The sequence below is a fragment of the Prorops nasuta genome, unplaced genomic scaffold (assembly GCF_024137725.1).
Source record: "Prorops nasuta isolate Cenicafe-Biocafe unplaced genomic scaffold, Cenicafe_Pnas_1.2 PNAS00017, whole genome shotgun sequence".
Lineage (NCBI taxonomy): Eukaryota > Metazoa > Arthropoda > Insecta > Hymenoptera > Bethylidae > Prorops > Prorops nasuta.
In genome coordinates this window covers 646159-658338 of record NW_027116814.1, presented here as the reverse complement: position 1 = coordinate 658338, position 12180 = coordinate 646159, and the positions used below count along the sequence as shown (strand labels likewise).

The 12180-nt window shown below is 47.5% G+C and overlaps 3 protein-coding genes across 3 annotated transcripts; all 3 read right to left on the bottom strand.

Moving 5' to 3' along the window:
- Positions 1-6259: 6259 nt before the first annotated feature.
- Positions 6260-7477, bottom strand: LOC136779467 (uncharacterized). The gene is made up of 2 exons (XM_066737090.1): positions 7383-7477; positions 6260-7163 (listed from the first exon to the last, which is right to left on the bottom strand). Exons 1-2 carry the CDS (start codon positions 7475-7477, stop codon positions 6260-6262), a joined length of 999 nt encoding a protein of 332 aa, XP_066593187.1.
- A 163-nt stretch (positions 7478-7640) lies between these two features.
- On the bottom strand, positions 7641-9029 carry LOC136779466 (uncharacterized). Its single transcript, XM_066737089.1, has one exon. It carries the CDS (start codon positions 9027-9029, stop codon positions 7641-7643), a length of 1389 nt encoding a protein of 462 aa, XP_066593186.1.
- A 773-nt stretch (positions 9030-9802) lies between these two features.
- Positions 9803-11119, bottom strand: LOC136779465 (uncharacterized). Its single transcript, XM_066737088.1, has 3 exons — positions 10698-11119; positions 10259-10647; positions 9803-10020 (listed from the first exon to the last, which is right to left on the bottom strand). Exons 1-3 carry the CDS (start codon positions 11117-11119, stop codon positions 9803-9805), a joined length of 1029 nt encoding a protein of 342 aa, XP_066593185.1.
- Positions 11120-12180: the final 1061 nt, after the last annotated feature.

Below are 12180 nucleotides of genomic sequence, written 5' to 3'. Positions count from 1 at the left end.
GTGTGCGATGCCACCTCTCCACCAAGCCATTTGATTGTGGATGGTAGGCAGTAGTTCTGATACGCTTGGTTCCAATTGCTTGCGCCAATGATAAGAACAAGGCAGACTCGAACTGTGTTCCCTGGTCAGTGGTGAGTGTGAGTGGAGTGCCAAAACGTGATACCCAGTTAGTGAAGAATGCTTGTGATACCGTCTCTGCTGTCATGTCCTTGAGTGGGACTGCTTCCGGCCACCTGGAGAATCTATCAATAATTGTGAGACAATATTGATAATCACCAACCTTAGGAAGAATGATGATGTTTAGGTGAATATGATTGAAGCGACACTCAGGTATGTCAATGTGTTGCGGTAACAACTTGTTATGCTTTTGTATTTTTCCTTTTTGACAGCTTATGCATTCACGAGCCCATCTTGCAGCGTCACTACCAATCTTTGGCCAGGTGAACCTTTCCCTCAACATTCTTGAAGTGGCACGTATACTAGGATGTGCTGGATGATGAACTACCCTGAAGGCTGTTTGCCTAAGGTTACTCGGTAAGTATGGCTTAACCGTATTTCCATCCACATTGCAGTATATGTTAACTTCAGGTTCTACCATAATGTTTTGCAGGTTAAGTGCAGTTGGATTTGTCAGCAGCTGTCTCAACTCTGGATCTTCATCTTGAGCTCTCTGGATGTCAAGAGGTGTTAGTGTAGTGGGCATTTGGATAGTGTTTACCCTAGAAAGTGCATCAGCAACCTCATTTTCTTCACCCTTCACATATTTTATGTCTGTGGAGAGTGTTAAAATGTACTCTAGTTGTCTCAGTTGACGATCTGAGATCTTGTGCTGCTTTTGTGCAAATGCGTGAATCAGTGGTTTGTGGTCTGTGATAATAACGAAGTGCCTGCCTTCCAGAAGATACTCAAAGTGCTTGGTGGCAGCAAATATGGCCAGTAGCTCCCTATCATAAGTGGAGTATCGCTGTTCAGTGCTGCTAAGTTTTCTGGAAAAGAAACCCAGTGGACGCCAAGCATTGTTTTCTTCTTGCTCCAGGGCTGCTCCAATGGCTGTCGAGGAGGCATCACAAGAAAGCCGAAGATTTGCATTGGTAGTAGGATACCCCAAAAGTGTGTGATGTGCTAGTGCTTGTTTGCAGTCCTCAAAAGCTTCTTCAGCTAGCTTGGACCAGTTTATTGGGGTCCTGTCATTTTTCTTTGAGGCCTTCAGAAATTGGTTCAGGTGGGCCTGTTGATGTGCAGCACATGGTAGTGATCTCCGGTAGAAATTTAACATCCCCAAGAACCGTCTCAACTCCAAGATGTTGCTTGGCTTAGGAAAATCTAGGATTTTTTTCACTCTGTCACTGGAGGGTGAGTACCCACTTTCACTGATTCGGAATCCCAGAAAATCAATCTCCTTATAACCTAATTTGCACTTACTTAGGTTCACGGACAAGCTATGTTTCTTCAAGACATCAAACACTGCAGTAAGGTGCTGTCGGTGCTCCTGCTCGTTAGCTGACATGACCAGGATATCATCAACGTAACAGAAGACAAAGTCTAGACCTCTGAAGATGTGGTTGATGAACCGCTGGAACGTCTGGGTAGCATTTTTTAGCCCAAATGGCATCACCACGTACTCGTAGAGTCCCCATGGAGTATTGATTGCTGTTTTCGGTATGTCTTGCTCAACCATGGGAATCTGGTAGTACGCCTTGGCCAGATCTAACGTTGTGAACACTTTCTTCCCATGTAACACAATAAACAGATCCTGTATTAATGGTGGTGAGTATCTGTCCGGCACAGTCACTGAATTTAGTCTTCTGTAATCACCACACATTCTTAAACTTCCATCCTTCTTAGGCACAAGATGGATGGGGCTTGCCCATGGGCTGCGTGAAGGTCTCAGAACTCCAATGTCTAGGAGTTTGTTTATCTCCATCTTTGCTGCTGCTGCCCTGTCCCCTGAGATTTTCCTAAATCTCTCAAAGATAGGAGGACCTGTTGTGGCTATCTGATGTGCGAAAGTCAAATCCATCTGGCTAGGCCTTAGGAAAGGCTTGGTAATCTCTACATACCTAGTGAGGAGATCATGGTACTGCATTGATTGTGTAACTGTTGAGATGTTAATTAAACACGTCTCCAACATTTCGCCCTTAGTAGTTAGCCCTGTGACCGAGTCAATTAACCTTCTGTGTTTCAGGTCGATCAGCAATCCATAATGGGTGAGAAAGTCTGCTCCCAAAATTGCTGTTGGGATATCAGCAACTACGAACGTCCATTGCATGCTTCTTCGTAGTCCAAAATCCAAGTCCTTGTCCAGCGTCCCATATGTATGGATAGGTGTCGAGTTGGCTGCGAAAAGCATCAGAGCTTGTCTACACGAGTTTCTCCTCGACGTTCCAGCTGGGACTATAGAAATCACCGATCCTGAATCAACCAGGAAACTTTGGTGAGTTTTCTTATCATAAATATGTAGACGCGTTTCACTGTCTACCCTATTAACATTGCTGTCATCTTCAGTTTTCAGAGACGACAGCCTTACTGGTTTTCCGACCGTTTGTGGAAGGATTCATGGAGCAGACAGGGTTCAATGCATTTTTGCGCCTGCTTACCAAACCGCTCGTGGTAATAGCAGATTTTATTTTTTGCTGGCGTCTTGGACCGTGACCGGTGCTTAGATTTGGACCCACTATTCTCGGTAGTCCTTTGCGCGAGCCTTAGCTCTTTCACCTCCTGCATGCAGTTCAGGATTAGCGCATGCATGTCATCAAGCCTCTTCTCTATCCTCCTTTCATTATAGGTATTGCTGGTGGTTGCTGCTACTGTGTATGATGAGTTGAAGACGTCGAGGAGCCTATCCGCCAATTCCGCCACTCCATCCAAGCCGAGGTTGCTGGAAGTTAGGAGGTGCGGTCTCATATGAGCGGGCAAGCGTTCCAGCCAAAGCTGATGCAGAATGTCCACTCCGATATCCCCTTTGGCCAAATCGCGCATTTCGCGCATCAGTTGAGAGGGCTTCTTGTCCCCTAGCACTAAATTTTTTAGTAAATTATCCACTTGTTTGGACCTCGGTTCTACGAACCGACTTAATATCATGTTTTTTAAATGTTCATACCTCCCTTTTTCAGGAGGTTGCCGTAAGACGTCGGTGAGATTTCGCAGCGTTCCGCGGGTCCAATGCCCTGAGCACCGCCAAATACTTGGTTTCATCCCTACGGATTTTTCCTGCCGTGAACTCAGCTTCGATGAGGAGGAACCAAATGTCCGGAGCCTCCGACATAAATGCAGGTAACTGCTGCCTCCACACTGCGTGGACTTCTCCATTCCCTATCGGTGGAGTATTTGATGCGGGAGGGCCGTTTTCGGTGACGGACGCGTTGGCGGGAAGGCCGTTCTCACCACGTGATGGCCACAAGGGCTCATTTTCCCTTTGATCGAGCCTCAGGGGCTCATTTTCCAAGTCCATTAATGAATTTTGTGTTGTTCCTCCAGGTTGAGGCGAGTATTCAAGAGGCATCACTTAAAGGATGCCCGTTATAGTCACCGATTCCCACAAGGTTGAGAAGAGCTCCAGAAACCGCGTGTCAGCCGTTAAAATGTAATCCTGACGGATCACGTCGGGGTCACCACTTTGTAGCGTTTTAGTATAATCAGGAGAATAAATATCTTCCCAAGAATATTCCGTTTGCAAACGTTTTATTTTCACTTCCCTTCACAATTACAAAATCGGACTTCGTATCTGAAGAGTTAGGTGTATGGACCAGTTGTCCAATTAGTAACACCTGTACAAAAGAGAGAGAGTGTGGGAGGGATTGCTATTTATAAAGGGTTGAACATTATTGCAAGGCCGTCATATACATATATACATTGTGTTAGTGCATGTGCACCGGCTAAGTACAGTTTGTTCAATTGAGTATACATTTGACTAGTATAGTGTTGCCAACTTAATGTTCGCTATTGTGGTATCACTTCAACTGTGTAATCGACGCCATATTGTTTGCCGCCATGTTGTCTCGTCATCGCTGCTACAAAGCAATCAATCTTAGAATGTCTACCCATGGAGAAGTAGTCTCTTATATTGTCTTGCTTATCGGTTGCAACATCATCAAATATGAAAATTGAATTTGGTAGTGCTTCAGCTACTTTTATAACCTTAGTGTTATTAGAAAATTGGTGTACGAAACAAAGTCCCAAGTTGGCTCCGAACCTGTGGTCAGAAGGGAAGGTCTTATTCTAGAATAAAATATTCAAAGCCAAAGATAAGAGGCAAAAGCAGTTTTTATTTAAATAAATAAAATGTACAAAAATTTTACAATATATTTACAAAAGAACCGCTAGACTAATGATCGACTTTCTAGGGAATTTGCTCTCGTCAACTTCTAGAGAATTTCGGTCTACGAAGATTCCCTAGAACCCCAGAAAACAGAATTCCCCAGAAAGGAACGCGGACTTAGAAGCTCCTGGACTGGGCAATTTTCCCTGGAGTATTCCCCAGTAAAATCCCCAGCCACGGGAGGAAGCGAAATAGGAGAAGTGGTTTTAGGGAAGGGGAAGTCCCCTTACCCCTCGGCCTACTTCTCCTAGAGCTATAGTGGCTCCGAGCCACCCCAACCCCTAGGGTGAATGCTACCCCTCCCGCTACCCGACTCTTTCGAGAGCCCTGGACTTGAGGGTCGGAACACTGGGTCCGAGGTAGTCCTCGGAGGCAGTGTGGAGGGGAAGGAGAGGGTTAACTTCTCCCGGGCAGTCCCCGGAGAAATTTCCCTTAGGAGGGAGGATATTGCCGCAGAGGGGTAGTCCCCTCTTGGTAGGCGGTGGGTGGTTGGGTGATACTTACCAAAGTATGGTACCCAATGAGTTCGCCGGTGGAGGCGCTCTTGATTTGCCTGGTGGAGGCGCTGCCGTGGAGGCGTCAAAAAAAGCTGCTCCTGTTGCTGCGGTTGCTGCTGGTTGGGCAGTCGATTGAGTAAGGCTGAGGTGCGATGGGTCCTTATCAAGGACCCATCTATATAATTACGCGACACTAATCTTGCCAGCGAGAGAGCTGCTGCGGGCGCTGGCCACCTAGTGGCCAAGCGCGCAAGTAGTGTCGCTTCGCGGCCGCGACGCGCCAGGGCCAGAAGACGCGCAAGCGCGCCGCGGAGAGAGGGACAGATAGAGCGGCTAGACGCTGTCGGTCTAGCCGTCTATTGTGAGCGCAATAGAGATGGGAGATATAACAAAGAAATGCGGAATCTACTTCGCAACATTTTCTGCTCCTCCCAATCTCGAACAAACTCCCCCCGTTGACGCGATAGCGTCAAGACAAGGAAGAATACAGTATCAGTTTCAATATTTTTATTTACAAAATCAAAATATAAACAGATAAGGACGAGACAACTATTTACAAGGCTTCATATGCAGCTTGGCAGAGTGAAGCTCTAGGGCCGGCGACCACCGCAGGGTGATTTTGCCCTGCGGGGCCCAGGCCTTCGATCGCCCCAGCTTGAGGGCCGTGTAGAGGGGCACCTCTATCATTTGCCCGAATGCCCTTACGATGATTTTTTGCGCATTGCGCTCGAGCTCCCTGACGCTGGGATCGTCTAAGACATTCCCAGCCCAGTTCGCCGAGGCAATGCGCTTCTGGGCGGCAACCACGGGCCTCCGACGTCGCGGGTTCGCCGGTGGTTTCAGTGGCGGTGGTGGTGGTGGCGTCTCGTTTTGCCCCGCCGGGAGAATGTGGCCGAAGAGCCGTCGAAATTCATTTTCCTCCTGGGGGGCATGCAATTCTAGGACATCGTCCCCCTCGTCCTCATATCCTACACCCAGGAGATGGGCCCACGGATAATCCGCCATGATTAAATCTCACTGCACCAAAAAGGTAAATGATGAGTACGAAGACTCAGTAAGTATTTTTGGAGTTTTGGAAGAAAAGACATGGCGGAGATCATAAGTGTTCCTGAAGGTCTGGAACAGGAAACAGGACGACCTGAAGAGTCCCAGGAAGTCAAGAAGGAGAAAGTTAAGCAACCTGAAGAGTCCCAGGATGCCGTAAGGCAGGGTAAAAATAGACCCTGATGCGACCCGAAAGCAAGGGCTAAGAAGGGAGTTGACAAAGTTGCGAGAGACTCCGTTGAATCTCTTTTTTCGCGGTTTTAAGTATAGCTACGCGAGCTACCCCATCTACACCAGGGACTAGTTTGAGAATCCGCCCCAAGGTCCACATGCGCGGGGGGTTGTTGGGTACTTTGATCAGAACCAGATCTCCTTCACCAAATTCCGAGTTAGTGTTCTACTATTTTGGCCTATTCTGCAACGTGTGTAGGTATTCGGAAAACCACTTCTTCCAGAATGTCTCGGTGATTCTAGTCACGGTTTGCCAACGGTTTAATGATGATTCGCGTAAATCCAATGTGGAAAATTCCGGTGGAGAATTTAACGCCCGACCTGACAAGAAATGCCCCGGAGTGAGTACGTCCAACGACTCAGGATCATCATGTAACCGCGAAATAGGCCGTGAGTTGAGGCAGGCCTCAATCTTGGTCAGCATTGTGGTCATTTCTTCGAAATTTGGCACGAAGACTCCGAGGGAGCGCTTTAGGTGGTGCTTCATACTTTTTACCGCACTCTCCCAAAGACCGCCCCAGTGAGGAGTGGCGACCGGAATGAATTTCCACTCGATTTCGCCGAAAGAATCGGTTTTCCGAGCGCGGGCGGTTTCTACAGCGCATTGGTAGGCGCGTTTGAGTTCTGCGTCCGCTCCTTGAAAGTTGAGGCCGTTGTCTGAGTACATGACGGCGGGTTTTCCACGACGAGAGATAAAACGAGACAGCGCGGCGAGGAAGGCCTCGGTATCCAGTCGAGAGACGAGTTCCAAGTGAACAGCACGGGTAGATAGACATACGAACACGGCCATGTAGCATTTTATGGCTTTTGCATTACGACCGTGATGTAATTTCACCGAAAAGGGCCCGGCATAGTCTACTCCGGTGTGTTCAAAAGTGAAACTGCGAGAAACCCGAGCGGCAGGAAGTGAAGCCATGAGTTGGTTACCGAGTTTAGCGCGTTCGGGAACACACGTGATGCATTTATGAACACATGATTTTACTAGATTTCGCGCATTCACGACCCAAAACCTTTGTCGCAACGTGGACAAGGTTAATTGGAGTCCCCCGTGAAGTGTCTCTAGGTGGGTTTGCCTAATGAGTATGGCAGTTAAGTGACAATCCGGTAAAATAATGGGGTGTTTCATTTGTTCAGAAATTTCGGCGTTCCGAAGCTGCCCCCCCTATTCTTAAGATTCCTTGTGAATCAATGACCGGATGTAAGGAAAGAAGCTTGGACCGCGACGGTATACGTAACCCATGATTCAAGGCTGAGATTTCGCTCGCGAAGTGTGTTCGTTGAACAACCTTTACCAAGGCTTCAATCGAACTGCGAATTTCCGATGTAGACAGAAGGGAGTCCTCCCATTGGCCGGTTTTCCTGGTCCGCTGGACAAATCGAAGAACATAGGCCATAACTTGGACCAGTTTAGACCAAGACGAAAACTTATCAAAAAACCAACACTCAGTTGTGTCTAGTTGAGCGGTTAACGCTACCTTCCGACTTTCTTCCTCGGTTTCAAAGACCTGAACAGGTTTTGCGGTGTGCTCACGGAGAAAAGCAGGCCCATGTTACCAAAGTGAGTCCTCTGATAACTGTTGAACACTGGTTCTTCTTGAGCACAAGTCTGCAGGATTCAACTTAGTGGGTACATAATGCCAGCTGGCTTCCGGTAAATGCGTTTGATCGTACGAAACGCGATTGGCCACAAACGTCTTCCAATGGACGGGTTGCTTTGCTATCCAAGCTAACGCGACCTGTGAATCGGAGTAACACCGAATCGCATCACAACTCCCGACCAAGCTTGTCTTGACGTGAACCAACAACTTGACTAGAAGTGCGGCTGCAACCAACTCCAACCGAGGTATTAAAGTGGTCTTAATCGGCGCGACCTTTGTTTTGGACATTACTAAATGTAACGAAAAATGACCGTTCTCATCCGTGAGACGTTCGTAAGCGACTGCACCGTAGGCCAGCTCTGAGGCGTCGCAGAATCCGATTAATTCGCGTTTTCTAGTAGTAAGTGATCGACCAGTCCATCGTGGAATACTCAAAGCCTGTAAGTCGCAGAGCTGCTCATAGCACTTGAGCCACTTGGACTGAATAGGCTCAGGAATCTCTTCATCCCAAGAGAGTTTGAGCAACCAGGTGGATTGCATTAACTGTTTTAAAGTGATAACTATGGGAGAGATCCATCCCAATGGATCAAAGATCTTAGCATTCTCTGATAAGAGGATGCGTTTGGTTAGTACACCAATAGACGAAGGAGAAACACGGAAGCGAAAGCTATCATCCCCGTGATCCCAATATATGCCCAAGATTTTACTTGACCCAGCAGGATCCTCAAAGAAAGAGTGCGGCTCGGTAGGTTCAATCGGGGAAGTCCCCGGCTGATTGAATGCCCATTTGCTCAAGGAGAAGCCCCCTTTCGCTAGTAGAGCGATGAGTTGTTCCCTGACCGAACTGAGTTGTTTTAAGTTATGAGCCCCGAAAAGTAAATCATCTACGTATGTAGAATTTAACAAAACATCCTGCGCGAGAGGGATGTCAGCCCCGTCCGTGGAAGTTAATTCGCGCAAAACTCGCGAGGATAAGAAAGGTGCCGGTCCCGTACTGTAGGTCACCGTGTTGAGTTCGAAAGCCTGAAGCTTACCGGAATCAGTCTTCCATAAAATGTTCTGATACTTGCGGTCCTCAAAACGCACAAGAATCTGTCGGAACATTTTAACAATGTCCATCACGCCAACATATCGAAAGACACGCCAATTCATTAGGATCCGCGTGATGTCCTGCTGGAGCTTGGGTCCAATGAATAACGTGTCGTTAAGCGATACGCCAGTAGAGGTTTTAGAAGATGCGTTGAATACAACGCGAATCTTTGTTTTTTGGTTCTCGGTCTTTAAAACTGCATGATGAGGCAGAAAGACGCGAAAATCAGAGTTCAAAGGAACAGGAGACATATGTCCTAACAATTGATACTCCTGTAAGAATTGAGAATAACTTTCAGCTAGTTCTGGAGAGGTTTCCAATCGCCGAAGTATTCGTGTTAAGGTTTTCTCTGCTACCCGAGAGGAAGAACCTAAGCTGTGCATCTCGATGTCGGATCGAAAAAGTAACGCAACGACAAAACGACCTGAAGAGGTGCGTGATACCGTATTCACAAAATGTTGTTCACAGAGGGAGTCCTCTGTGGACATGGGTTTGACTTCCGGAACTTCTTCCAGTTCCCAGAAGTCGCGAAGAGTTTTTTCTACCTCAAAGCAATGATGCACCGTGACACTATGAGAGCGACCAGTCTTGAGTACGACCCCCGAAACGATCCACCCGAAAATAGTCCGCTGAGCAAGCAACGTATGATCAGGAGAATGCATGTACGGGCCTTCCATCAATGCTGCAAGATAGTCTGCACTAATGAGCAGATCAATTGGAGCCCTGGTTGAAGCGAAGTTATCAGCCAGATCAATTTCGCTAAGTGCTGGAAAGGACGACGGAGAATAAGTCGGAGGCATATACTGAGTAATCCTGGGTAAGATCAATGCAGTTACGTCCAATGAGACACCGTGTCGTGATAGAGAATGAAGCGTAATCTGTACCTCTGCTTGAACGTTTTGAGCCGAATTCAGAGAGACGCCATGAATGGTCGCGTTGACACGTTTTCGTGATACCCGTAGCTGCTGAGCTAGATTTTCCGAAATAAAGGAAGTTTCGGAGCCCGTGTCAACTAAACCGCGGACTATAATACGAGAACCGTCATGAGCGTCGATTCTGGCAGAGAAAGTGGCCAATAGAACTGATCGAGTGTCGGAAACACTGAGATGTGTTGTAGTATTCGAGCTAGAGGGTTCTGGTTCGGAAGAGGAATTGACCGCGGGGGTAGTCCCCCGTGTCTTGCTCCCCCCGGTGCCAGATTTGTCAAAATGTAATAAAGTATGATGCATTTTACTACATTTCCTGCATCGTGACGAAGAAGAGCAATTGGAGCAACTATGCCCGGGCCTCAGACAGTTGATGCAAAGATTCTGTGAAAATGCGAACTTTGAACGGGCCTGAGGGGTCAATGCAAGGTAGACCTTGCACTGATACAAGAGATGGTTACTACCACAGTGAGCGCAACCGGTACTATTCACGCTAGTAGCGTGTGACTTCAAGGATCTCCCCGATTCCTTTTTGGAAGTCTTAGGTTTGTTACCTAATGATTGCAAGGAGTTAATATGACGCGTTAGAAACTCAGAGAATTGAATGAACGAGGGATAATCCTTGCTGCTTCCCAGATACATTTCCCAGGCTAAACGAAGGGTGTCATCCAGTTTGTTCTTCAGCGAATGAACAATTATGGGATCCCATTGATCGACGCCGTATCCCATAGTTTTAAGGGCGTTGAGAGCAACCGTAACTGAGTCCCTAACTTCTTTCAGAACCTTAAAATTGTCACCCCGAAGCGTGGGTACTTGCGAGATTTGATCTAAGAACGTATCCGTGATCATCCGTTTGTCAGTGTACCGAGCTACCAGAGTGTCCCATGCTATCTCATAGTTCTCGGAAGTGATCGCTAAAGATTTAATGCCGTAGCTGCTTCTCCTTGCAAACAGGATTTTAGATAATGGAACTTGTCCCGACCGGAGACATACACTTTGTCGTGAACAATGGAACGGAACGTCTCATAAAAGTTGTTCCATTCTAAATAATCCCCGGAAAACTTCGGTAAATCAATAACTGGAAGCCTAATGTGGTTTATTTCGCCTGAAGGTGCAGTGTGACCTGATGACGACATTACCTGATTGGAACGAAGTTCATCTAGATGTCCTAGGATGAATTCTTCCGCGTCACTATGGGCATCAAGGGCCGCTTGATACCAACTATCGGTTACGTACTCCATTTTAGCTAATTCGGCCGATTTAGTGTGAGTAGTGATCTTAACGTGAGTTTTATGCAACACGTTAAGCCACTTCTCTAAGGCTGCTAGCCTATCCTCCAAGAAGGGAAGGGTGAAATTGTGCACTCCACGCTTCTTGATGTTAACGACCAACCGAACGAATTCATCCTGAATCATGGGCACGTAATTGATTGCTTCTAATAATTCCCCTGAGATAGCCATTTTGAAACTCTATTCCAGAACAAACCACAATCCAAAACACAGTCCGGAATGCCCACTCAGGAACACTGATGCACTTCGAACGTTTTTTGCCGGAAATCCGGCTCGAAGGACCAACAATTTGTGCGAAACAATGTCCCAAGTTGGCTCCGAACCTGTGGTCAGAAGGGAAGGTCTTATTCTAGAATAAAATATTCAAAGCCAAAGATAAGAGGTAAAAGGAGTTTTTATTTAAATAAATAGAATGTACAAAAATTTTACAATATATTTACAAAAGAACCGCTAGACTAATGATCGACTTTCTAGGGAATTTGCTCTCGTCAACTTCTAGGGAATTTCGGTCTACGAAGATTCCCTAGAACCCCAGAAAGGAAGGCGGACTTAGAAGCTCCCGGACTGGGCAATTTTCTCTGGAGTATTCCCCAGTAAAATCCCCAGCCACGGGAGGAAGCGAAATAGGAGAAGTGGTTTTAGGGAAGGGGAAGTCCCCTTACTCCTCGGCCTACTTCTCCTAGAGCTATAATGGCTCCGAGCCACCCCAACCCCTAGGGTGAATGCTACCCCTCCCGCTACCCGACTCTTTCGAGAGCCCTGGACTTGAGGGTCGGAACACTGGGTCCGAGGTAGTCCTCGGAGGCAGTGTGGAGGGGAAGGAGAGGGTTAACTTCTCCCGGGCAGTCCCCGGAGAAATTTCCCTTAGGAGGGAGGATATTGCCGCAGAGGGGTAGTCCCCTCTTGGTAGGCGGTGGGTGGTTGGGTGATACTTACCAAAGTATGGTACCCAATGAGTTCGCCGGTGGAGGCGCTCTTGATTTGCCTGGTGGAGGCGCTGCCGTGGAGGCGTCAAAAAAAGCTGCTCCTGTTGCTGCGGTTGCTGCTGGTTGGGCAGTCGATTGAGTAAGGCTGAGGTGCGATGGGTCCTTATCAAGGACCCATCTATATAATTACGCGACACTAATCTTGCCAGCGAGAGAGCTGCTGCGGGCGCTGGCCACCTAGTGGCCAAGCGCGCAAGTAGT